Here is a 27,509-nt window from a genome sequence, read left to right on the forward strand (position 1 = left end):
CGTACATGTGTGTGTGAGTGTGTGTGCGTGCGTGTGTGTGTGTGCATGTGTGTGTGCGTGTGAATGTGTCAGTGAGTGAGTGTGTTTTTGTGTGTGTGTATGTGTGTGCGTACATGCGTGTGTGTGTATGAGCGTATGTGAGTGTGTGCGTGTGTGTCAGTGAGTGAGTGTGTTTGTGTGTGTATGTGTGCGTACATGCGCGTGTGTGTGTGAGTGTGTGTCAGTGAGTGAGTGAGTGAGTGTGTGTGTGTGTGTATGTGTGTGTGTGTGTGCGTACATGCGTGTGTTTGCGTGTGAGTGTGTGTCAGTGAGTGAGTGAGTGAGTGTGTGTGTGTGTGTGTATGTGTGTGTGTGTGTGCGTACATGCGTGTGTGTGTGTGTGCGTGTGTGTATGACAGCTTGCTAGTGAATTCAGCACAGGCCAGTCTTACTCTCCTCACAGGTAAAGGCTGCACCTGGGAGCCCGGGGTGTGCGGCGGCCGTGAGCGTGAAGTGGACCGTGGCTTCAGGACTCCCTGGGGAGCTTGCATAACCCGAGCTCGAGGTGACCCAGCGGAAAAAATTTAGATTTGCTCCGAATATACGTCAGCAGGGGTCAACTAAAGCACTTCAGTCCGTCCGTAAAACAAATACAAGCAACTGGTGACAAATGAAAGACAGTTTTGCTTTAGAGGACTTTGGACAGATTAAGAGGCGGTTTGAGATTGTGAGTTTTTTTTTTTTTTTTTCTCTCTCTTCTCCTTCTTCTCTTTACTTGGCTTGCAGCACATGGAAAGATAACATGTTAGCTTTGGCAAGGGCCGGATCCTGTGGTTCCTTATTCGGCGAACTAGCGTGAGGTTTTACGGGCTAATCCCACCCTCGGCCCGTTTTCTGTTGAACCAACACTGCGCCATTTTGTAGCTGGTAATGTCATATCGGGCAGTTCAGCAAATGTGTTAAAAACATCCGAGAAGAGGTTTTGAATTTTTAGTCGGAACATTCGTTTGGACTGCAACGGGCTAAAAGTCATCTTGACCCAACCAAGTTTAAAAAAAATTTTTTTTTTAAAATTCATTTGCTTTGAAGAGTCTTGAATTTTACATACGAGCCAGATGAACAGCTGGAAACTTGTACTTAAGTAATAAATCTAAATACTCCCTGATCAAGGGCCAATGCTGCTCAACTCCTCCTAAACCACACTGCTGTTCCAAAGAAAAATCCAAATGGCAGATTTGAATAATGGGATTAAAATTCTCAGCACTCATTTCTGTGCTTTGGGGTTTGCAACGTCAAGGGCAAAAAAAAAAACCCAAAAAACACAGGCCTCTTCTGTGAAACTAATCTGCAAAGTGGGCAGCCCTTGATTTTATTGGAAAATGTATTTGTAGAGCGGGAAATCTGCGTCCAAACGGCTTGTTTCTATCTGCTGAAGATAATGCTTTACCGTGGATCCAAGGATCCTTTCAAGAGCGGTATAGCGAGCTATTGTGTGCTGACTCCTCCAATTAGTCTTAAAGATTATACGTTCAGTCCAACAATCAAATTCCTGCTTTGTTTCAGTTTCGGTCCAGAAAAAAATTAATTAAAATAAATAAATAAAATCGAAATGTTGTCTTCGTAAGTGAAGTGACTCACGTTCACTGCAAATACAGTCATTTTAAATGCTTGACTTTTTAAAGAATATTTGAGGGTTTTATCACCAGGGTTTATGGTCTGTAGTCCACAGAAAGCCGACAAAGAGATCATGACTACACCATCCCCCCCAAGTCTCATTCTATGGCTCTTGTAGCATGTAAGATAAAGGCAGCTTTAGTTTTAGATGGGGGGGGGGGAGCGGGGGGACTGCATATTTTTACATTATCTCCCAAGGCCACGAAGCGGATGTCTGAACAGCAGACACCCATGAGGACTCCCCTTTGTACTGCAGAGCGGGTGGCGCAGTGCCTTCGAAACAAATAAATTTTTTTTTTTTTTTTTTTTTAAATGTTCTTTTTCTGTCTCTCCGATGCGAACGATTGATTAGGGACGTCGTCCAATGAGAGATCGAGATGGCGGTTGACCTCGGCGCTCAGAAAGGGGTCAAGCCGCCGCAGGCAGACAGACAGACAGACGGGTCACGTGGCTAATTAACGACACTCAGAGCCATTCTGTGCCCTTATCGCAATCAATGAGTCCATTGTGTGAAACGCTTCAGAAGGCCAGGACACCAGTCTGAGCTGATCAGGGCTCAGTGAAAGCACTGCTCCTGATAGTGAGAATGATGCTATTGTTTGGGGGTGGGGGGGGGGGGTGGGGGAGGGGAACCTGAAGGGTGACATAACTGCTTTGAGCCTTGACTGTTGTAAAGCACCTACATGTATCAATACAAAAAAAAAAAGAACTAAAGGGTGTATGCAGTATTGCATGCGTATCAACGAGCTGGGGAATCGAACTGGGATCGCAGTGGACTGTGCAGCCTGACACCGTTAAGGAGAAAGAGGAGTAGATGGTCACACGTAGAAAAGCCACTCACAAAATAAAGGGAACAACAGTTTCTCTTTACAAAATATTTATTTAAAAGGAAATAAAATATATACTTTATAGGCATTTGTTTCATACAAAACAGTTTTTTTTGCTAATCACTAAATAATTTACTGAAAAATACGCTGGAATAAGTTTTACACAAATGGAGTGACGTGGAGTAAAACTTCGGACACAGACACAACATGAACTTGTTCGCGTGATTGTCACATAAAAATCGTTCGCAATTTCATTCAAAACCTTGAAAAAAAAAAAGTACCACAGAAGTTAAATGAAATATTTCGGGGAAGGCCCAGAAAACCTCCGCCAACCTTCCACTCGAATGAAGACACGAATAGTAACACGTGAGGGAGGGAAGGAAGGAAGGAAAGAGGGAGGGAAGGAAGGAGAGGAGGACAAGGAGGAGCAGGTAAATGGAGATATAAGAAAGACTGAGTGCCTGGAGGTGAAAAAAAAAAAAAAGAGAGGAAGAACTGGTAGAAAAAGTGCATGCACACACAAAAGTACCGACGTGTGACATTTTAAAGCCGGAAAGCGGATATTCCCAGCCCGGCGTTGTGGAGTTTAAATAAACAGAGGGGAGAGAGAGAAGCGGCTCGGGTTTCTGGCCTTAACGCGGTCATGGAATCCGAGCTCACAGAACTAACCCACCGACACCGCAGTGGCTCCACCCTCCAGCTTCCTCCGTTTCTACAGACAGCCTTCTTATTTTTACATTTTCATTTTTTAATTGCTTTCCCACATTCCCTCCGCCCCCCCCCCCCCCCCCCCTCCCCAATTTGAAAAACCTGATCATTTTCATCAGCCACATGCCCTCTGCTCCAGGCCTGTGTGTCCACGAAGGTGACTGCAGGTAAGCGCCCTGCTATCCACACAGGTGAGCGCAGGTAAGCACATTCCCTCCTGCGCAGCACGTGATGTCAGGCGCCGTTTTGTTTACACACCACGGGCGGGCCGGGCGCCAGCCTCCCAGAAAAGAGCCGGAGGGTTCTCTTCACGTGTGGCAGAGCAAACGAAATTCTGACCCGTACGGGACAGGCAACGAGGGACAGCCCCTTTAAATTCAGCCTGTGCTTTCTGAGCCTGAAAGGAATCCTTGTGCTCGGCTTTCTGCCACAAAAAACAAAAACAACAACAAAAAAAACCCCCTGTGCACCCCTAACATGGACTCAAAGTCAAAAGCAATAGGCACCATTCTTAACCGGACTACAATACCCAGCATCCCCCCCTGAAAAACGATGACAGACACCGAGCACAAAGGCCCTTGGGCCAATAGGAGCAAAAGAGATGAAGGCGGCCACGACTGTGGAGTTTGCCGCAAACGGACAAAGCTTTGGCGCGACGACAGACAGGGCACAGAATGACATTCGCATAGCGAGCCGCCTGGTGGGACAAGAATAAAAATAAAATAAAATAAAAAATAGAAAATAGTAAGTGTACTCGTACGGCAGAGAGGCGGGCTACACGGAGCGTAAGTGCAAGGAGGTCTCTGTTTCACGTTGCCACGGGCAACACCGCACTGATATGCAAAAGGCAATAGCCAGTCCCCACCAGTCCACACCCCCCAAAATACGGAATATGGACTGCCATCGACAACAGAATCAGTAAGGCAAACTGAGACTGGAAAATGAGCTTGGCTCCTTTTCCTGAAGGTAACCCTCCGCCCTCACCCCCTCCCCCCCCCAGCACCAGCGCTCACCCCCTCCCCCCCCAGCCCCACCCGCACATGGAGAAGTCATTTCACCTTGGGCCGCCCCACATAACCCACGGCGACATTCACGCCGACGTTTCAAAGGTTTCCGCGCGCGAGGGATAAACAACGGCAGCAACTCCGTCGGAAAAACCAGCGCGCACGGGGGGGGGGGGGGGGGGGGGAACCAAAAAAAAAAGTGTAGTTTCTCAGAACGGGGGAGAACGAGGCAGACAGAGCGAGAAGAAAACTGCATGAGCGCAAATTTGATCGAGCGATAAACCTTTACGAAAAAATTTTGTTCGTTAATACAAAAAAAATAAATACATTTACAGTAGCGTTTCGGGGCAGGGGTGCCCCTCCTAGCTATCGTTCGAGGCTTTAGCGTTCCCTTTAGCCGGAAGCCAGGGAGACGAGCGCACTGAGGACCCAAACCAAACAAACGCATCACGCTGAAGTGCAGCAAACCTGTTTCAGCTTGACTTCACAGAGAGACGGAGGAGCCTAAGAAACACGTGCAGCTCCACTCGGGAGCCCGGGGAAGGAGTGGCGGTGGTGGTGGTGGTGGTGGTGGGGTGGGGGTGGGGGTGGGGGTGGGGGAGGTGGGCGAGGGGGGGGGGGGGGGGTGGGGGGGGGGGGGGGGGGAGTTTGTAGGCAAACAGACACAGACAGCGTTGGGAGAGAGAAAACACCCCCACAGCGTGTGCACACCGTTGTTTAGAACCCAGTCAGGAAGCAGTGACAGGATGGAGCATCTGGGGATGGGGCGATGGGGCGGGGGGCCGGGGGGCGGGGGGAGGGGGGGATTCTTGCCGGTCTGACGCAAGAGAAGCGGTGAGCAAGCAGGCGAGGGGGGGGTCAGGGGCGCCGGGGGGGGGCGGGGGGGGCGGCACCGAGGAGCCACCTCAGCCAGGACACCCGCCGTTTTCCAGGACTGCCTTTAACGCAGAAAGTCCCCCCCCCCCACCCCCCCAGCAGCCAGCGCTTTATCATTCTTTTCCTTTAAAGCTGTTCGAGCGGATACACTAAACACACCGCGACCGAACCGAACCGTCAGAAGAACCTATCGCGTCGCTCGCTTCTACGCGCCTCGTTCCACTGCCGCCTCGTCGGAAGTCGGAATGACTCGGTTGACGCCACACACACACCAAAAAAAAAAAGAAAAAAAAAAAGATCAAACATCATCCATCCCGAGCGTAACATCCGCCAGAGGATAAAAATAATGGGGAGGAAAGAAAACAAGGGCAGGGGTGGGGTGTGGTGGGGTGAGGGGGCACAATCTGTCAGCAGAAACTGCACCACTTCCTGTTGCACATCTTTCAGAGAAAAAGAGCTCGGCTACTCCGGTCCCAAGCATTTACCTGAACGAAAAAAAAAAAAAAAAAAAAAAAAAGAAGTACCCTTTGTGTTTTTCATTTTTAGAAGCACTGGTCAAGAGGAGGAGGATTCAAGGCCTGCATGTCGCAGGAAAAGGACACTCCTTCATTCTTATTAACGTTAACACAGACAACAACAATAACAACAACGCACCAATATGGTGAATATGATTTGGGACACTGGAAGCAATCCACGTTTGGAAGATGCCGTCAGTCTTCATGAAAGGTCCTTTTTTACCGTTGAACAGAGGGGCATCTCTTCTACGTGAATCAGTGCTATGTTCTCAGACATAGAAGCAGATGCGTACTCCATTTCTAGCAATAAATAGAATGACATGGAACTCACGCAAGACAACACAGAAAAAAAATGGAACTGTTGTTGAATCGTTAAGCTACCAGAACGGTCTGCGCGTAAGCGTTCAGTGACGTCGGTCGTTCCACGAGCACAGACAAGAGCCAAAATGGAAGGCCTTGCTTCTCACGCGGAGCGACAACATGAGGACGTGGACCTCGTGGTCCGGAGTGCGATTCGTCCGTTGCCCCGGCCCGCCCCGGCATCGGTCCCCGTTAAGCCGTTAGTTGAGTCTGCTCGCCTCCTCTCCGGTCGGCCTTGCGTGAACGAGAGGAGGACGTGGATCGAGGGAGGCGCCTCTGGGCCCAGCCGAAGCCTACTCAGGTCTCCGTGTTGTCCTCCTTGGCGTACTCCTCCACCAGCTGCTCGTAGGAGTGGCAGCGGTCCGAGCTGTCCGTGGTGAACACCGACCCCTCCGTCCCCTCCGAGCCCTCCGACTCCGAGCCCGGCTCCTCCTTGGAGTCCGTCTCCGACTCCAGGGAGGCGTTCTCGTCCGAGGTGGACAGCTTGGTCTGCGCGTCCTCGTCCAGCAGGTTCTCCTCGTCGATGAAGGTGATGTTGGCGTTCTGGAAGATGAGCGACTGGTAGTCCTTGGAGTCCCACGGCCGGCTGCCGTCCGTCCCGCCCCCGTCCTTGTCCAGCTGGTTCTCGTACACGCCCTCCTGCGCCTCCAGGTCGGCCTCGCCCGGCACCTCGGTCAGCAGCATGCCCTCCTCCAGGCCCATCAGGTAGCTCCTGGACTTGGTGAAGGCCACGGTCATGCGGTCGCTGAAGCTGTACCGCCGCTTCTGGCGCGGCGAGCGGTCCAGGTTCAGGATGGCGTTGCCGCAGACGGCCGTGTCGCTGCAGCTCTTGGAGCGGGCCGCGTCCTTGGCGGCCCCGCCCCCGCCCGCGACCCCGCCCACGCCGTTGACGCCGCCCGGCCCGTCCTTCTTGGAGCCGATCTGCTTGATGAGGTCGTTGTAGCCCTCCTGCTTCTTGGACAGGAAGCTGAAGATGTTCACGTCGTTGGCGGATGGGGACAGCCGCAGCGACTTGTTGGCCTCCTTGTAGGTCCGCATCTCGTCCACGGACAGCTTCCTCATCTTCCTCCGCTTCTTCAGGGCCTTGTGCGCCTCCACCACCATGCGCACCTTCCAGTTGAAGAAGAGGGAGAGCCAGGCCAGGCCCAGGTAGATCCACACCTCCACGAAGTAGCGGTACAGGGTCGGGTAGTCCGCGTTCGGGTCGACCCCTGAGAGGGGAAAGACAAACGGAGTGAGAGGGGAAACAGAAACACTCAGCGGCCCTAAACGCTCTTACAGTGCCCTAATCAACACCGCCATATCCGCTAGATTCCATTTTCATCAACACACAACACGCCAACTTTCCATTTCTGTTTTTTTTTAAGATTGGGAGAGACGCTAATGCATCTGCTGGCTGGCCACTTATGTGTAAAAGATATCAAGGCAAGTTGGTCAGCGCCCCTTCTGAGAAAGAAACAACGCTTATCACCATCTCTTATTTAATATGCGATGAGATAAAAAAACGAAAACAACGTTCCCTTTACTGCACGAGGTTATCTAAAGTGATAATAATCCATGATGGCATTTTATTTAACGCTTATGAATTACAGACCTCTCCAGCCACTAAACTGCATTCTTTCAAGTCTGTTCACTGCACAGAAACAAAGTCATAAACAAATGCGAACCGACTTAATTACTTCATAAGTTAATAATTTAGCACGTGAAGAGTTGTATATTGGTAGTGACTTTAATAAAACTCTTTAGCAACTTTGCAGTCATTTATTAATTTTATATATATATATATATATATATATATATATATATATATATATATATATATATATATATATATATATATATATATATATATATATTTTTTTTTTTTTTTTTTTTTTTAAATCAATCCTTTTCAATAAAAATATTTTCTGGAATGGAATTAAACAGCGGATGTTACCTAGAATATTTAATACACATTTTTTCAATGGTATTATCCAGCATCTGAAATCTGTCCAGCTCATTAATATTTGTATAGTAGAGAGAGGGGAAAGAATGTGTGTGAGATGTCACACCTAATAAAGCTATTTCCTTCCTTGGAATGACAGCTCACAATGTCTCTTGCGTTGATTTCAAGGAACTTATAAGCTTTTAATTGCTGCCTGTGTCAAACCTTCAGACCTGATGACCCAGCTAAGCATGTTTTAAGAGGAATTTAAAAAGAAAACAACAAGCATGAGCCCGAGAGATCGGTTATCTAATAATGGCAGATTAGAAATATTTGACTGTGCAAGTAATAGCCAACACAACTCCCACATTTCCCAAGGTCAACACAGCTCCCACGTTCCCCCAAGGTCAACACAGCTCCCACGTTCCCCCAAGGTCAACATAGCTTCCACATTCCCCCAAGGTCAACACAGCTTCTCTCGCTACGTGTGCCTGGAAAGACTCGCTATCGGGGACAGGTGTGAGAAAAAAAACGGAATTTAAATCTTTGAGGTGTAAATATCCGTTTGGAATGTTCGTAACTGAACATTGTAATGCAGATGCAACAATCTCCCCTGGTAACTGAAAGGAACGGCGTTCTAGAACACTGACTTTGGAATAAAACCATTCCAAAAGCACTCTTCAAAGGATTAAAGTGTTCATGGGCAGGACTGAGGTGGAAGGTCAGGTGAGGTAGGAAAGGACACGGGTCTGTTGTCCGTTCCAGGCTATTCAACTCAGCTCTCAACACAAGCCTACCCTACAACACTACCCAATACATTCGGAAGGGGGTTCTCTCGGCCTCAGGAGACTCAGGAGGCCCCAGAAAAGGGGGGGGGGGGGGGGGGTCGGGGGGAAGCTGGACGTACCCGCCACCATGTCCCCGAAGCCGATGGTGGTCAAAGTGACGAAGGAGAAGTACAGCCCCTCCACGTAAGACCAGCCCTCCTGGCACATGAAGACAAAGGGCGGGATCACCAGATGGACCAGCACCCCCCACAGGACGAAGATGGCGGTGCAGGTGAACTGGGCCTTGCGCTGTGGATAAGGGAGCACAGACAGGAAGGCGGAAGTTAGCAAACCGTATCCACGGCGGCTGGGCCGTCTCCATGACAACAACGCTTAGCTGTCCAGAGACAGAAGTCACTTTTACAACTCCTCACTGAAGTGGGAGTGGGGTTGGGGTTGGCGTTGGGGGGAGCATTCAGAATATGCAATTCATGAAATAAGCATTAATAAAATTAACTGGGGAAAGACTGGCAGTATTTTAAAAATCCGCCCCGTGCGTGGAATCCAATGGTGCCGACTGTCCAGCACTTGTCCGGTTCATATATACACTTCCCACAAATTCTCAAAAACAAACTCCTCCACTGCCCCATAATCCAGGGCAGTTTCACACAGAGAGAACAAAGACATCCGCAAACGAGTTTCTCTCACCAGGGTGACCCCTCTCTTCGTCAGGTACAGCCCCAGGTGTTTGGCCCTGCCCCCGAAGAACTTGCCCAGCTCGCTGATCCAGGTGAAGCACAGGGGGACCCCGAAGAGGCCGTAGAAGATGCAGAAGATCCGGCCGTTGGACGTCTTCGGCGCGATGTTTCCATAACCTGCGACAAAAAAAACAAAAACAAAAAAAAACAAACGCACAAAACGTTTAAATCCCTGTGTGGACAGGAAGCCGCAAGTCTCCTGAGCCGGGTGTTGAAAACAAAACGCGATCTCTTTAAGCCGCGCTGGTCTTGTGAGTAACGCCTGTGGCTACACATTATGCAGGTGAGGTACACGCACGTGTGTGTTGTCCTTGAAAAGACGAGAAAAAAAAAAGGAAAGAAAAAGGAAGAAATATTAGGGATTTAGAGCAGGTATTCTCAATCCACAGTCCTGGGGGTGTGGGGGTGGGGGGCCCACAGTGTCCACAGAGTTTTTGGTCATCTTTCAAAACCGCAGCTAAGTTGGATCTTGGAAACAAGCTGTAACAATCCAGGACAATTCACACCAAAAAAAAAAAAAGAAAAAAAAGAGAAAGAGAAAAAAAAGAAAAGAAAAAAATCACAACAAAAGAGCAGACTAAGCAGGCCTCGAGGACACGAGTTTCAGATTCCTGGTGAAGAGAAGGTGGCAAACAACCAAGCGGGCTCACAACTTCCTCCTCGGTTGCTGTTGCTCAAGAGAGACGCGAGGAACAGCCGCGAACGAGGAACAGAAAAACCGCAGCAACGACCAAAGAAGAAGAAGAAGAAGAACGCTCCCTGTGCTGGCGCCAGGCCCCGGCAGCGGGATCAGGTTTCCGCCAGCACAAACCCGCCAGCGCCCGCAGATAAAAATGGCGGCCCGCGGAATTCCACGAGGGCACGACCTCAGGTGCAGCTCCCCGGGCCGCAGACAGGGGGCGCCGCTCGAGCAAGCTGCCATTTTTTTTTTTTTTTTTTTTTTTTTAAGTGTTCGTTCCGTACCCCGATCCCATCCCATCAGGGTAGCGCTCTGTTACCCCGGGTCACCCCGGTCACACAGACGCACACCGTCCCGAGCCGGCCCGCCCGCCCGCCCGCAGGCAAAAGCAGCTCCCATCAAAGCCCCTACCCAAAGTTAAACAAGCCATTACCGGACAGCAAGAAACGCACAACACAAATATTATGAACTCAGACTACATTACACTACAATTACATCATTTCCTGTGCCCCCGGGGGCAGCGTAGATGAAAGTAGATGCTGATTAATCAGTGTTTTTTAAAAAACTTTTTGTTTAACCCCGTGAGCGCCCCAGTCCAGCGCTGATATCGGCACCGGTGCGGAGCGGGGCGGCGGCGTACCTATGGTGGTGATGACGGTGGCGGCGAAGATGACGGCGTTGGGCCAGTTCCAGTTGTTGAAGGTCTTGTTTCCCGTGATGGTGACGCCCTGCCCGGCGGCCTCCGACACCACCTGCGGAGACGAGGGAAGGGACCGTGAGCGTCAAGCGGACAGACGGACAAAATGGCCGTTTCTGGGTCGACTCGACCGCACGGTGGGCAAAACTGGGATAAGATCAGGGCGCGGGGGTGTTACCGTCAGATGGACAGGGGTTCTAAACCCCCCACCCCTCCACCCCCCACCACCCACCACCCAACCCTCAACCCAGACCCCCCCACACAGAACAGGAGCAGCTAGACAATGGTGCTGTAGATCCAGGAAGACCGCAACTGTCAATCAAGACAAGGAAAGAGTTGTATGGTATCGACGCCAGGACAATGCGCCTTAGAACCTGATATTGCAAAACCAGGTGAAAACGTCAGATCATATTCTACCAATTTACTAGCATTCATTTCCCAAGAATTTAGTGTGGACTTCCTCAGTACAGAAAACCGCAAGCAAGGGAGCAATAGAGGACACACACACACACACACACACACACACACACACACACACACGCACACGCACGCACGCACCCGCGAATGTCATCAAAAGACCTAATTTCTTCAGCAGGTATGTGCGTGTGTGTCTCTGTGTGTTGTGGGGGGGGGGGGGGGGCTGGGTTTGTTGTGTCTGGGGCCCGTCGCTCAGACCGTGTCCTTCCTGTGATTGGCCGATCTTATCAGGCGCCAGATGCGTCCCTTCGATGAGGGTCGGCCATTACCGGTGACCTCACACGCAGCAGACGGCGAAGCGTCCTTCACCTGGGACGACACTGCGGCCGGTGGAAGCGCTCGGCATGCTGGGACGCTCAACGCGCCAGAGGCACGCTCAAGAGGCAGGAAGCCAGGCACAATCCGTCCCTAAACATCTCATCTGTCATCCCAAAATCAAAGGGGTGCAGGGAGGGCGGGATGGGGGGGGTGGGGGGGGGGGGGGGTGACCAATGGGGTTCAACAAAAGTGCAGGCGATCTACATGACTCCACAGGCAACATCTGGTCAAACTCACAGGGGTAGATTGGGTGGCCCAGTTTGCACCGAAGCAGTATTATTTTATTTTTTTTTAAATTACAATAAACTAGAACCGAGAACTATTTTGCTCTCTTTTGCGTGGACAACCTGGGAAATCAGGGCAGGGTAGGAATGCAGGGGATTGTGTAACCGCATTAGTTTTCCAGATGTAGCGGGCCAGAGGTGATTAGGTGACCAGATGTTCACAGTCAATTTTTCTTTAGGAAATTTGACCAGGGACACCAGGGTTAAACAGCCCCATTCTTTCAAAAAAAAAAAATACCCTGGGATCTTTTAATGACCACAGTCCATCATAACTGGAGCTTGGTTTAACATCTCGATAGGACCTCACATCCTACAGCACTTCCCCATCACCGTGTCATGTGATGCACAGGAAGACCATGCGCCTTTACCCTACTGCTCAACAACACTGTTCCCCTTTTCTGAAATTCAAAACAACCACACTCTAAGGGATCAGGAGCCCTGCTCTTTACCCTCCTTTTAATCCTCAAAAACACTTGGGGGGGGGGGGGGGGGGGATACGCATGCTTCCAGCTCACACTCTGGGTAGGGTTCGGTACCGAAACCTGGAGCCACAATGGCACCGGCTCCCATACAACCGGCACCTACCGGACCGAATCACAGAGCAGATTTTGGCACTACACGCCTTCACTTGCTCCGCTGTGTCGACTCAGTCAGTGACAGCAGGCACCTTTAGCAAGCTAGATAACATTAAACTCGGTCAAAAGCAAAACAGTATAAAATTATGAGGATAAAGCATAATTTAAACAAATAAAACATTTAAATTTTGCTATTTCTTTGCAATTGAAATATTTTTTTTGTTCATAAGCGTTCTTTAATGTCGTCGTTCGCTCTTTATTTTAAAGAGGTTATTGGTCCAGTTGCCATTCAGGGACAAATACCGCTTTAAAAGTATCGTTTTGGCATTGGCACCAGCAAATTCTAAATGATACCCAACACCATCCCTAACTCCTGGATTGCGTGTCTTTAATCCCCATTCATACCAGAAAGTGATACACCGCTCATTCCAGGAGCAAAGCAAGGAAATGAAATTCAAGAACTTTTTCCCCAACATGACCCTGACCGCACTATAACAGGCAAAAAAATTAAGAAAGAAAAGAAAAAAATGAATGAGAGGAAAAAGAGAAACTGCTTCAAATGACATCTAATCATTGCCAGCTTCCAAATGTTTATATTTTTATAGCAAAAACAAAACAGAATTTCCCCCGGCTGCCAATTACACTTGGTCCAAAGCCACTCGACTACTGAATTATTATTGTGGGGACAAAACAGACATACATCCTCTCTACTCAGAGATCCAACATTCTGCCAAGTCTGAGGGGAGGAAGAAAAAAAAAAAACAGACACAGAGAGAAAGGGGAAGCTGGAGAGATGCACACAGTGGTGAAAGACCCAAACTCTGGAGCGGCAGGCAGATGGGCTAGCCAGCCGTCGCTAATGAGCACTCAGTGCAGCTCAGCTCTGTAATTAACAAATCTCGCCGCACTACAGCAGGGGAATTTTTGGATCAACTCAACTGGAGCACAGGAGTCCCCTCAAACGAACGTCACACCCAAACACAGAGACCACATGATCAGCCAATGAGCCAATGAGGACAGACCCTCTCTGAATGGAATGCCCCGAACACAGAGACCACATGATTACCCAATGAATGAGCTAATGAGGACAGACCCTCTCTTAATTCCACGCCCCAAAAAGAGAGGTCACATGGTCACGCAGCGGGGCCAATGCAGAGCAGTGACCCCTCAACCTACCACACAAACACAGCATGTTTGGCGTCCAGTGGTGGTGCTGGTGGCCCACTGAGCAGAACCACCTGTCCTCACTAACAGAATATCCTGCAATACACACAGTAAATGTCTGGACTTCTCTGAAAAATATATATTTTTAGCGCTGTATGTCTACGCACACACATGCAGGCACACTACCGCAGGGGAAACACAGAGCAGCTTGGGACATCCTGTGAAATATAATGTGAGACTTAAAACATGAACACCGATGCCAGTCGGTGCTCTGACCGAATCTGCGTAAGGAACCGAAACCGCCCCAGTCGGCAGTAATCAGCATCACGCTGAACGCAAAAACACCGCAGCGCTCATCAAAACATCGCACAGAAACCTGCTGAGTCAGGGTCACACAACACGCCCGGAAAACTAGTCCAGCCAACCTCGAGACGCCGCATCTTTCGCAAGGAGATGACACAGCATTTCAGTAAGCGAAACCGATATGGCTAAGAACAAGGAATGAATTCATAAAGGTTGAAGACTTTTCCGCGGAAACATTTAAGTGACAGGGATATTTTGCGAATGTTATTTCTCTGACTGAACCCATGAAAATGCAAGGCCTATCCTCATACCCAACCCTCAACTATGACTCAGGCTTGATGTTTTGCAATTGTCCGAACACTCCCTCACATGTTTTATTTGATCATGTGATGTGTGCCAGTGTGCGTGCGCAAAACATTAAAAAACTGCTTTACTCGTTCCACATTCCACAGGTGGAGCTGGTGTCTCCAATGCAAAGCAGTGACTTGGAGAAGAGGACGCCATCTTAATTTGCATGCACATCCATGTATACCAGATACAGACAGAAGACACGGGGGGGGGGGGGGGGGGGGGGGGGGGTGAATAAGACCACCAAACATCTTAACAACACGTTAAAGACCACAGCTCTCACGTATTGTGTGCTATAGGAACTGAATGTTGACAAAACTAGAGAGTAGCAGAGATGCAGCACAGGCAGAAGGGGACGGGGGGGTGGACAGGGGGAGACGGGGGGGGTATGCACACAGGTCCTGGGTCGTAAACCCCAAAACGCCTGAGGCAGGACTGCACACGGAGTCATGCAGGGACAGAACAGAGAACACCCGTCACTGCAGGGAGCAAGCGGTTGTTCTGGGACACCTGCGGAAGTTTACGTTTCACAGCGCACTGGAGTGGTGTGTGTGTGTGTGTGCGCGCGTGTGTGTATGTGCGTGTGAGGGTGGGCACTGCCTGTCTGTGAAGGTAAGACCAAAGAACACACACACGAAAAAGACCAAAGGCTCCAGGATGAAGGAGGAAGGAGCAAGGGTTCGAGTCACCGTGAGCGCTCAACATTGGTCTCACCCAGGAGGCAGACCAGAGGCAGACGCTCACCTGAGTTAGCACGTGTGCGAGTATTTGAGTTCCTGATCGTGTGAGCTCGTGATTTTTTTCAAATACTAAACTGAATTCCTGCCTATATGAGTCCCATAAAAAGAAAGAAGAAAAATAACTAACTATTTCAATTGGTCGGTTACAGTGGGGCATTACACCCATTTCCATTAAACTCTCTGGCAAAAAGTCAACAAGGCACACGCACTGACGCACCTCAGCGCCAGTCAGAACCAGTCAGTACCAGTCAGCACCAGTCAGAATCTACAGCTGCCTTGAACCTGTCCAAGTCTCGAACGCAATAATGACGAGAATGCGTCACAAAGCTTAGCAGTAAAATTCTACATTTGTAAATTGCCAAACCTGGATTAAGTGCAGCAAGATCTGGACAATGGATCTCAATGGTGATCACTACGACAACGCCCTGGATAAATTCTACATGCGACAGCAGAAAACTAAAAAATGCGACGTCAAACTCCCCAAACAGACCCATCCCTGATATCTACATTTTCCACCTTTAATTCGAAGCCAAGCTGCTTTGCCTTCAATGTCTACGTAAGAACAGATGACAAACGCCTGTGTCTTTCTACAGCGAGATAAGCTCGTGTTCTTCAGTGCAACTCACGCCCGCCGCCGAATCGAATTCCTGTAAACCGGCACTTACGGCTTGTATATGGAAAAACTCATCATGTCGCCACAAAGTAAGTGTTGCAGGCTACGAAGCAGGAAGTTTATAAGAAACCTTAAAAGCTTGGCTTTAAATGGCAAATTTTTTTTCCAGGAGGTGGGGGGGGAAAAGTAAAAAGAAAAACAACCACGCATTTATCTTTTGAAATGAAAACACAACTCAAAACCCAGCAGAGGATTTATGAGATTTTTGCCGACAGTTTGCAGAAAGGAGTTGCAGAAAACGCCCTAACGCCCTTGAATTCCACGCACCTGAAAGTTCTCGTTTCGAATTCCATGCCGTTGTTCACACGTTAGAAGAGAGTAAGCGCGTGCTTCTCACATTATGGTTCAGTCGCGGGCGGTACAAGACAGCAACCTTGGACTAAATCCAGGTTGCTAACAAACAAGAAGGCATCAAGTTTAAGGAACTTCAACCCAAACATACTAAATGCATGCATGCAACCTCCCCCCCCCCCCCCCCCCCCCCCCCCCCCCCCCCCCCCCCAACTAATTATTGCTGTTTGTTTCCAAATCAAAATATTTCAGCAGAAATTACTATCCTTATTGAGACCGGCATATTGACAGATCATACCATCATATAGCAGAAGAAAATCTGCAACACACAATTCAGCAATTGCGCCTTTCACTGAGCTAGTGTGGCCATAAAACAAGAGAGAACCACCCAACCACCCCAGCTTTCCAGCAGAACCAGAAAAACAAAGGAAAGAGTAAAACGTATTTCATTGATTTTCCCTTTTTCTTTTTAGCTTGCAATTAGCAGCGGCTAAACGTGCACGCTTAAATCTGCAGAGTCACTGATAGCCTCCCATCACGCACTTTTGAGGTCCACTATGACCTGCCTTCCCATAGACTGTGGCGAGGTCAGAGCAAAGCATGATGGGATGCCGAGCCCACAGCTTGCTGGCGCCCCATCTCTGAACAGACTTCCCAAAACCGAATTTGGGGTTAAATGTCTTTCACGGCCTTTGAACGGGCCCATAAAATACATTTATATCATTCTTGACTCATTTTTATTTATTTTTTTAATGGACAGAAACCAAGTAATGTTTTCCTATGCCACTTTTTAATTTTTTTTAACACCTTAATTCTGCAAGTCATATTTACCTTCTCACCTGCAATACGGGTTTATTTTTTACGACTGGCTATGTTATTTATTGTTTTTATTTTTTATTTTTTATACGTTCCGCATTCCATGGACACACGTTAGATGTTATGAAATGCCCAACTGGTGCAGTTAAATAAACCACTTGCTTTCCATAGGCTTCAGGAATGTTTACCATTGCCAAAGGCCGTGCTACACCCCTCCTAACCTGATAACTGCAGGACTGAGCGTGCCCAGTACTTGAATAGGCGATGAACTGGGGGGGGGGGGGAGTTGCATCTGAAAGTGATGTTGGAGAGCCAACAGGGGGCAGATTATCTGCAGGACTAAAGCATCAATGCCCCCAGTGCAGCAGTGGGGGTCACCGATGTAGAAGATGGTGGCTTTCAGCCAAGATATGAGTCGATAAACTTGCTAAACGGTCATGGCGCTTACTACAAAGAGCAGGGGATCCCCAGAGTCAAACTGCCAATTTGGCAGCCTAAACATCCGCAGATCTTATTGTCTTAATGCCACAATCTTGACGTCAGCCAATGATTGATGGGTATTCTGGAAAGAAGTGGCTAAACACTGGTTTGGGGGGGGACAAAACAAAACAAAAAAGAACGATTCCCACACCTGACTGTAAGGCACTTTGTGACTGCGATGCAGGGTATACCTTAAGTCAGTGGTGTCAAACTCGTTGCCATGGAGGGCCGTGTGTATGCAGGTTTTCATTCCAACCAATTAATGCTGCCTTAATTGAGTCCAATTACTCATTCAGCCATATGCGTTTAACTGCATTGAAGCACAGAATATAAGAAATTTTTTATTTAGACAATGCGGGTCACCATAGACGTCGGGTCACCATTGTGCACAAACCTGCATCCCTAATTCAGCAAATAATTTAACTAATTATATAATCAAGATCTGAGGCTGGAATGAAAACCTGCATACACACGGCCCTCCATGGCAACGAGTTTGACACCACTGCCTTAAGTCCATTATTCTTAATAATTTTTAGTAGTGTTAAAGGTGAAAGAGGGTGAAAATTTCGCTGCAGAGTGAGCAGCACTGGCTCTGGAACAAACTGTAGCCCCAAGATAAGGAGGAAGCGCGAAAACCACAACGACAAACTGAAACGGTTATCACAGGCGCGTTGCAGAAGACCTCCTCTCTGGCGCGAGAGCGCGGTCTCCTCCTCGGTACTTTTCCACTCCGATCTACACCGCGCCCGCCAGGGACAGGAGAACGGAGACAGCTGTGCGAACGTTTACCTCTTCCCCACGCGCAGCTGCTCGCAGCAGCGTCCGTGTTAACCTACGCTTGCCTTCAGATACAATATCAGTAATTTACATAACGATTATCAGCGCAGCAAGGACAGCGATCACGAAGAGCGCACGCTAAGTGCCGACATATCCAAAGCGGCGGTAAACAAATGACCTAGTCTGGCGTTTCGCTACCGAGCGAATGCATCAATAATATAACATTTCCAAACCGCCTTATTACTGATGTGCAGAAACATAACGGGGTGCAATGCAAAAAAGAGAAGTGGGCCAGTGAATATGAAGCGCTATTCATTGCGCATTGTGTCAAGTCTATGTTTGGCGTTCATCGTTAGGCGACAGGTGTTTTCTTTTTAAGCACAAGGCAAGGACGATATTCATATAAAACCTCGCATTTAACGGCTGTCTACTATGGCAGCAAGTGTGCAATTTTTAGTGTCTAAACTGTGTTCCCCAACCCACAGAGTCATTCGGTTGAGGTTAATTACCCGTCAATTGTGCTGCATCCTACAGAGACGCTAATTTTACACCCAAACACTGCACCTACTCTCCTCGCACAGAGCTGGTTCTGGAGACTCGGTGATTCTAGTTTTAGTTTGCCGTCATTTCACGCTAGTCCCACTAGAGTCCAGCAGAGTTTTTAGTTAATGTGATTGTGCGAATGAAAACTGTCGGTTAGCATCCTGGATCTGCACCTCTGTAAAGCTGTTCGAAATGCGGTATTGAGGAAGTCTGTCCACAGCCAATAGCAAGGGGTTCCCGCCCAGGACCCCAGGTTATCTAAAGCGATTATCATCACGATAATAAAAAAAATGCGAACAGGAAGCATAGTATCGTATGCGTGCGCGTGGGTGTGTGCTCGAGCGTTTTTGTCTTCGGCACTGCAGTATTACAAGTATAGAATAAGCAGAAAACACAAAATGATATCACAAAAAAGCTTGAAAAGTTAAAGTTAGCTTGCCTGGTGGCACCAACGAAAACTTAAACACAGCAAAGCCAAGCCTGTAGGGACAAAGAAAAAATCCCATTACCTAAAATTAAACCATGACAGGTCTCTTGTGACACAAATCAAGGGTGCTGGAGTACAACTGTGATGAACAAGCAAAAGGTACATGCAGGTTCCTAGGTTGTATCAAAAACATGAAGACCCCCCCCCCACTCCTTCACCCCAAAATAAACACAAAACATTGTGGGGGGGGGGGGGGGGGGGGGGGGGGTATGATCTCCAGGCCTGAAGTATACAGGCAGGGTTTGCCAGTTCCAATGTAAATCTGAAATCTTCGTAGTACGTATTAAGGCTAACCCTTTGCATTCAATCCACCAGCAAAAAAAAAAAAAACGCACGACAACCAATCGGCCTATTTCCTCAGCACCGTCCTCTGACAGCCCGCCCAGAGTTCAAGTTCAAGACACAACCATTTTGACACCCACACTGATCAATCAGAAGTGCCCTTTCAAAATGTTCCCAGTAGAAAAAGGAAGAGAAACCAGGAGAGGGAGACGAGCACGGAATGGCTGTGTTCCGCTCGCCGTTGCGACCTGGCTCATCGCCGCCAAATCCCTCGTTCGAGGAACGAACGCAAAAGCAAAACTCAAAACAACAGAAATTCCGCAGGTGACTCTCCCCAGCGCATAAACCAGTGTCCTGCATGCTTTCCTAGCTTTCCTTTTGTTCCCTGACTACCACACACACACTCAAACAGCCCTCCAGGCAAGGCGTTCTCTGGTAGGCAACCCAGGAAAGCCTGCAAACATGCAAACACCGTTTACCAACATCCTATTTACCTGGCGGACATTTTACCCTGCCAAGTCAGTCAAACAAATACATAAAACAAAATAATGTATATTCATGTACAAGCTACTCTAAATGCTTTCCTTGTATCGTTTCATTTCTAACCATTTCTCTCAATGTCAGAATTCAGCAGCTCTTTTGGAACTGAAATCCCCCCCCCTCCCTAATTTTTCAGCTGAAGAACCAGTTCCACAACAGTCAGGTATATACCTTGCCTTGGCATATTTGTTGGCATAAGTTTTTTTTTCCTGAGAAGGCAGAGCAATTTATCTAACATAAGCAGGTCCAGCCCCCATTTTATGCTGAGCAAGGCACTTTGGAGTTACAGAAACAGTGGATGTGATCCATAACAGAACTCAAGGTCCAGATAAGGAGGTAATAAAACATTTATTGGTCTTTCATAACCAGGACAAAGTAAAATTCATAACCGTCTGAGAGGCAATAACATAAACATATAAATTCCAAGCCTGTCGCGAAACATCTTGGCCTCGCTGCTGAATAAAATGATGTGGGAGCAAACGATGGCCGTTTAAAGTTTTTTGTGTCAGCAGAGACTTCATCAAGTGGCACCAGAAGGGAGTAGAACTGACCCTGAACTTGCAATTTATTGATTATAAATGCACAGATGTTGACCACACAGAATTCGTCCCAGGAGCTCACACAAGGACAAGGGAAAGACCCCTTGTTCAGTGGAACCCCGAAGAAAGAAGTAAGAACCTGGACCCGTCTTACACGTCCAACCAGTTAAAGGTTTTTTTTTTTTTTAGGTTAGCCACCTCAAAAACCAGCAACTCCAAGTCAGCGGACGGATAAAGAGCCCCAGGTAAACCGCTAGCGGGTTAGCCACCGCCACAGAAGGTCTGGGCAGGAAGCAGACCTCCTGGACGGGACACAACTGCACCTCAATCGGGAGAGCGTCGTACGGTTAAAGCGTAATCCATTGCAACCCGCCTCCAACAGCCCAGATGTCATTAAAAAAACTTAATGGTAGGACACACAGTCGTCATAAATCCCGGGTTGGAGACAAACGGCTGCACATGGAACACGCAGCCACCTGTTCCCGACCTGGGAAGTCCGACCCACAGCCTCTGGGGCAGGAAGCCCAGGTCCCAAAACCGACGCAAGACGCTGCCACCCCCATATGGGCACAACATGGCACACAGCAGGGCCCAGCAAGTCCGTTCACCCAATCCACCCACTGTCCCCCCCCCCGGGGCATGCATGCCAGTCTCAGTCTCGTTCCGCCGGACTCCCAGAATCCCATCTGCCGGAACAGGAAACCGCAGCACAAGGAAGTGCCGCAGCGTCGACCCTGAACTTGCGCTATATTCGATTACGCAACACACAGACGTTGACGACACGCAACAGACTTTTCCCTCAACTTGTCCTGGTTTGTGAGCCAGCAGCTTGCACTGGGACGAGGGGGGAAGATCTTTGTTCGGCGCTGGAGAGGTCTTAAGGAGCGGCTCGGTGCTCGGGGAGGGGGGGGGGGGGGGGGCGACGGCGTCGAGCGGAGCCGAGCTGAGCCAAGCCGAGCGGTGTCGTGCCGAACGGCTCAAACTGGAGCGCGTTACCAGGAAGTGCGCAGTCAGCTCAATGGCCAGAAAAGTGTTGTTGTTATCTCGATGAGATGTGAACATCTCAGCAAGTTTTTTTTTTTTGTCGTCATTTATTATTTCCCGGTTATGCAAAAAGAACTTTCTGCTCTCGTATGTTCTTTCGGGCTAGTAAGAGAGCAGGGTACAGGTGAGTCTTGAAAGAATCAATCAGAGAGGCGCAAAAAAAAAAACGAAATAAAAAATTAATTAAAACAGGCAGTTGCAAATGAGGTATTAGGTTTCTATGGCTGCTTAAAATAGATATTTATGGGTGTGTTTATTTATGGTTGTGTATGCATGTCTCAACTGAAGATCCCTAGAAATGAAGGCGGTATCCGAGGCAGAGAATTTACCCCATCCCGACCGCAGCGTAGGTTTCGAACTGACACAACAGCCGTTGCAGCAGGGAGGAGGGATGACCACAAAAAATAAATAAGCAAGCTCACCTCACATGATCAAACCGGCTATTAGATTACCCAATCAGAGCGTCCGTGGACTCACTCTACCCGTTTTTCTAATCGTTTGCACTTTACACGAATGACAGTTTGTGGACTGAACAGTATTTGGGGGGGGGGGGGTGGTTGCTGATATTGAAATGGAAACTTCACCCTACCCTCCAACTCCACCCCATCCTCTTATCATCTGCGTGTGATGAGATGGAGCTTTATTGCGTCTCAGTGGTTCCACCAAAGTCAAGCCAAACAGCTCCATCCAGCTCGACGCCTCCGAAGCAGAGAGCGCGTCTGTTCACACAGGGGCATTGCGCTGGGTTACCGGGGTCCCCAAAAACAGGTGAGGGGGTTCAAATGAAACCCCTTGGGATGCTGCCCTGAAATGAAGCGGGGGGGGGGGGTTTGGGGCAATTAAACAGGAAACAGAAAATGAAAGGAACAGGAAAAAACGACAGGGAGGAATAACAACTAAGACAAGCACGATTTGTTTAATTTATGGGGCAGCCTGCTTCATAAACCGTGAAGCCGCTTGCCCAAATAAATTGTAAAAAGTCTCAGACACCCCCCATGCAGCCCCAAATTTAGCTTCATGTTGGGGTGGGGGGGCCCAGAGGACCAGCACCAATACATTCTTCGCACAAAAGAAGAGTTGCTACCAGCTGAACAAGATGGCGTCTTGATGTCCCAGGGCCGTGAAGAGAGGAGACCACTGCTTTCTGGGGCTGCGGTTCTGGGCAGCTGGTGCACCAACTGCCCCAAAAAGCCCCCACACCTTCCCAGGGCCGGGGGGCTTCCAGACATGGCTATCCAAACAGCTGAGGAAGCAAAAGGGGGGGGGGGGGGGTTGGGGTGGGGGAGCGGGTGCACGCAGGGAGAGGCAGTAAATTACTGTGAAGCCTCTGTGACTATTGGTATATGTGGATGGGTGGGGTTGGGGTGTGTGAGTGGGGGGGGGGGGGGGCGGTGGTGGTTGGGGGCATGTTGAGGCACGCTTTTGAGTTTAAAGCATTCGGAAAGACGCGGGACCTCCGAGCCCTCCCCCACCCCGTCAACCCCAACCACCGTGTAACTCTGAGCACACACTTTGGGGGAGAAAGGAATGGTTTCTTTTGTGCTAGAAAAAAAACGTTTTAAAAAAAGGAAATCTTCCACTTCTCCAACTTCTCCGAAATTATTCAGACTGTGAAGGACTGCCTCTGCGAGATTCCAAAGAGACACAAACTCACCCGTAAATGTGAGGTCGTATTTTTGGACAGGGACATGCAACGCTAAGGATTAGCCAATATTTACTGAAGATAGTTCAAATGATCAATGCGATAGTGGAGTGACTTGATTTACAATGAGGGGGGGGGGGGGGAAATAGCGCATTGAAGACATCACAACAGACAGCTATGGCATCACGATAGAGAGCTACTGTATGCAGCTACGCAAGTAAAGGACTGAAGGGTGTATACAAACAGCGGTGGCTGTTGAACCGTAGCAGCGACAAGAGGCCTCAAACAATTCGTTCAAACAAGCTCCTGTTTAAAGCAACCAACTGCACTTGCGTAAACCCTGAGGTCACTTGCTCTTATTCAAACACCCTGTCAAGTTTCAATGGGAGCAGACAGAATTGCCAGACAAGTACACACATTGATTTCATCAGCCACCAGAATGGGCAGTGTAGTGTAGTCCAGGGGCGTATTAAACACACTGCGTAAAGTCGGGCTCCGGACTTCAATTCCCATCAGCCCCCTGCTGATGAAATGATACTGCACAGTGACTCGCTGTTTTCTGTAATGTCACACTTTACCTTTTGCACAAAAAAAAATGTCACTGTAATCCCACCAGTGCGGTCAATATGAATTTCCTAGCGCCCAATACCAGATAAGCCACTTCTCACAAAAGTTGCCTACAAGAGTGACATCTTTATAGCAGTTGGACATAGGCCTACCTGTACAGCCAAAAGACATTTGAAAACATATAAAAAACTAAGCTGAAACAAAGAAACTGACCTAAGATTTAAGCTGAACAACTCATTATTAGTGATTTTGTATACACACACACACTCACAGGCTCACGCTCACACACACACACACACACACACACACACACACACACACACAGTCACAGACTCACGCTCACACACACACACACACACACCCACACAGTCACAGACTCACGCTCGCACACACAACTACTACAGCGCCACACATTTCCACTTATTGCACTCCTGTACCATTTTCTACCATTCGAGAGCCAGGTACACTCCTCCTGCGGAGGGAATCAAGCCTGACTTTAAGTGACACCTGAAACAAAAGACACAACTAGGACTCGGGCTTACAACACAACGGCAGCATATAGACTCCAGATGGGCCTAGCCTGTTATTAGCCGACGTGGTGGAGAGAGCAAAGCCTCCAGTGATCTCAGAGAGCCAAACAGTACACACGCGCGCGCTTGAGCCAGCTGTCATTTTCTGCAGCGTCGCTATGACGGCGCTCTCGCCGTCAGCAGGAGGACACCCCGATCAGATGTTCAAAGTATCGCGACTGCACTGAAGCGCACAGCTGAGAGATGCCATTGCACGCGCTCAGCAAAAATCTTTCCAGACCCGTGTAGCTTGTAAAAAAAAAAAAAATAAATAAAAAAATACTGCACCCAGCTCCTTTGCAAAGCAGAAAAAATGGCAAACCGCAGCAAAAAAATTCAGCCCTAAAAAGGACAGTAATCCTTTGCGCGATTAGGCTATGTCTTACTGCACTCACAATAAGACAATGCCAAATAAAAACAAATACAGGTGATGATTCATGCACAGCTTTTTTTTTTTTAATGGCTCAATGCATTCGGGGAAATCTTCGCAGGCAAACAGGGTTCATTCAACAGGATTAGAAGGTGACAATTGTTAATGTACTTCACGCTTGCCCATCAAGAGGCGCGAGACCGTTTCTCCTTTTTGCCCTTGAGTTTAAGGCCAAACGTGAGGTTTGTAAAGGTTCTGACAGCCGGCCCGGCACATCGGAAAACGAAACGTACTTGGGCCTCAATTGAGTATAACAGCATGCACTTCGTACTTTATTTTGAGTAACACAAGTAACGTTGCAGTCACTTAATTTTGTGCCAATAATGTAGTAAAAACTGAAAGAACAGAACACTTATTCATAAAGCCTTCGCTCTAAACCAAAGGACAAATCTAATTGTGGTTAAAAAGGAATTTATACAGGTTCGGCTGCTACTGCACAACCCCAGGGTTCACCCAGATAATTTCTTTTACTCAATGCATGCAGATTCTGAGGTTCCTGGTGAAAGGATGCACTTCCCATAATCTAGAAATCTCAAAGGGCATTCACAGTCTCAAGCGGTCTTCAGATTGCAATGCAGACGGTCGTTTTAAATACCATTACTAAAGACGGTATGAGAGATAAACTATGTTAGACCGAAAGCAACGTGCACGGTAAGTCCGCAAATGTTTAAGCAATAAGATAACGAACTTTCGACCGCTGCGGACACACACTGGATGACGTGACGCAAGCCACTTGGAACATCAGCTGCACTTACGGCTTCTTCATTGATCATTCACCGGCTTCATTCAGATTGCATTTATTTCTATGGACACCTACCACAAAACCTAACGTTAAATGGTTACACATTCAGTTAACAAAATGAGAATGCATGAGATCACACTATGGCATACATACACATTTATATTTATGGCGGACCACAATTGTTTAGTCTGCAGGAATTAACCATTTAACACCTTTAAACTGGTACAACTCTGCCGTGGGTTAGCCTGCCCTGTGCTGTTCCACAACTGGTGTTGCTGGGCGTGCACTCACTGACCACGGTTGTACTTTTTAAACCTACTTTTCCCCATTGTCCCCCCGTTCCCTTTCTTGTTACGAGGAGGAAAGGAAGCAAATTATTTATTAGCATTGTTATTATTACCATACCTCCAAAATCCTGTCCAAGTCCTCTCTCGTGAGACAGGGGTATTTTTGGAGTATCTGATCCTTTTCGTCCGTGTAGTTTTTAACCGCTCTTTTCCAGTTCGGCTCCTCAAGAACTTGAAATATTGCTGCCCCAATGGACAGATAAAAGATTACTGCTGATGTCAATAATGGGCCCTTGTCCACCATAATTAAGCGTGATACTGGCGCTACTTCAAGCCCGCGGGAAGTGCACTCCGGTTTGAATTTGCTGCTTTTACACCAAGCGCATGCTCACAGACCAATTTGGAACTGCAAGCTAAAACTTTTCTTCTTGTGAATCCCTTGAAAATAATCCTACAATGTTTTCCCTGGAGACACAAGTTGTGGCTGCTCTGTTTAGACATTAATCTTTTAAAAAAACAGCTTTGTTTTAGCCACGTTAGGAATTTCTATTGGCTCAACTTTTTTTACAATACGTACAAAGGAGCGTCCCGTGCTTTCTGCTAGCAGCGTCCTCTACACGTGTGGACTTGGTGTAACGCGAATCAACTGGTGCGGTAGGGTAAATGTAGATAGAGTAGACCAAAAAAAAGTTTTAAGGGGAGTGGTAAAACAAGACGAAGAACCGCCCATTGAGAGGAGAGGAAAATAACGATAGGAAGAAAACTGAAGTACAGGTAAGTGCTCGAAGACCTTTCAAGGCTCTTCAAGTCGATAGATTTCCAAAGCAATTTTAGATTACTTCTTGCACTTCACACTTGTGGACAAACTAATTTTAAACTCTACCCACAACTGCAAACACGGCACGCCTGTGCGTGTTGAATTCGCCTACACTATTACACGTGTTTTTATTGTGTATAGTTGTTTTAAATTGTTGTGTGAAAACATTTAGTGGGTGTCCAGAAATATTTTTTCTCGGACTGTCGCCTACCAGTCTGACTCGCTTGCGGATCTGTTCTTTATTTAGGCCATGCTCGTATTTTTTATGTATTTACTTGTTTGCTTATTTATTTTACACTCAATCGCATTGTCCTTTCCACGCGTTATTTTGCTTTTGTTTATATTTACGACTTCTGCCTTCTTTCACCAACATTATTTTCATTTCGTTGTAGATTAATTCTTCTTGTGCACAGGACGTGCTGTGGTAGGCAAAGCGATGACATACGACCCGTAAAATATTTTAAGCGGGGACCAGAATCAATGAATACCAATTTGCAGTTCATATATAATGTGATATGCTCTGCGTCCTGCATAACATGTACCCCTATGTCCTGAGTGACAGTAGACACTGAATTTTATACAAAAGTAATTCACTTATAAATGAACTTTACGCATGGAAAAGGTATCATAACGTCAGGCAATGTCTGTGCTTCACATAAAATACATAACTTGTCATGAGGATTGTGGTAGAGAATAAAAAACTAAACGCTTAACTTTTTAAAAAAAGTCAGTTGGAAAGGTTAAAGCAGTTTTAGTTGATCGACGTGAGATTTCCTTGAGATAGCGCTACTTCTCATTCCATTGCAGATTAAACGAAACCGATGTCTTGCTGACGGTATTGGAAAAAAAAGAACACTGGCTAAAGCGAGCGTTGTTGAATTTTAGTAAGAAATTAATCTTAAACCAACATTACTGGGTGTTGCAGGGCAAACGTTGATCACAATTGGTCAGCTACGACCTTGTGCATAACTAAAACCAGATCTTTCTTGCGCGCCCAGTGTTCTTC

At 47.9% G+C, this 27,509-nt stretch overlaps 1 protein-coding gene across 2 annotated transcripts; it reads right to left on the reverse strand.

Annotated features, from left to right (window-relative positions):
* Window positions 1–5,195: 5,195 nt before the first annotated feature.
* Window positions 5,196–26,337, reverse strand: kcnk5a (potassium channel, subfamily K, member 5a). 2 transcript variants are annotated; one of them, XM_035405679.1, is made up of 5 exons: window positions 25,805–26,337; window positions 10,712–10,823; window positions 9,343–9,509; window positions 8,775–8,943; window positions 5,196–7,154 (listed from the first exon to the last, which is right to left on the reverse strand). In XM_035405679.1, exons 1-5 carry the CDS (start codon window positions 25,988–25,990, stop codon window positions 6,241–6,243), a joined length of 1,548 nt encoding a protein of 515 aa, XP_035261570.1. In that variant the 5' UTR covers window positions 25,991–26,337; the 3' UTR covers window positions 5,196–6,240. The 2 variants fall into 2 exon arrangements, with proteins under 2 accessions (XP_035261570.1, XP_035261581.1); XM_035405690.1 differs by lacking the exon at window positions 25,805–26,337 and adding an exon at window positions 22,039–22,197.
* Window positions 26,338–27,509: the final 1,172 nt, after the last annotated feature.

Source organism: Anguilla anguilla, chromosome 1, assembly GCF_013347855.1.
Source record: "Anguilla anguilla isolate fAngAng1 chromosome 1, fAngAng1.pri, whole genome shotgun sequence".
NCBI lineage: Eukaryota > Metazoa > Chordata > Actinopteri > Anguilliformes > Anguillidae > Anguilla > Anguilla anguilla.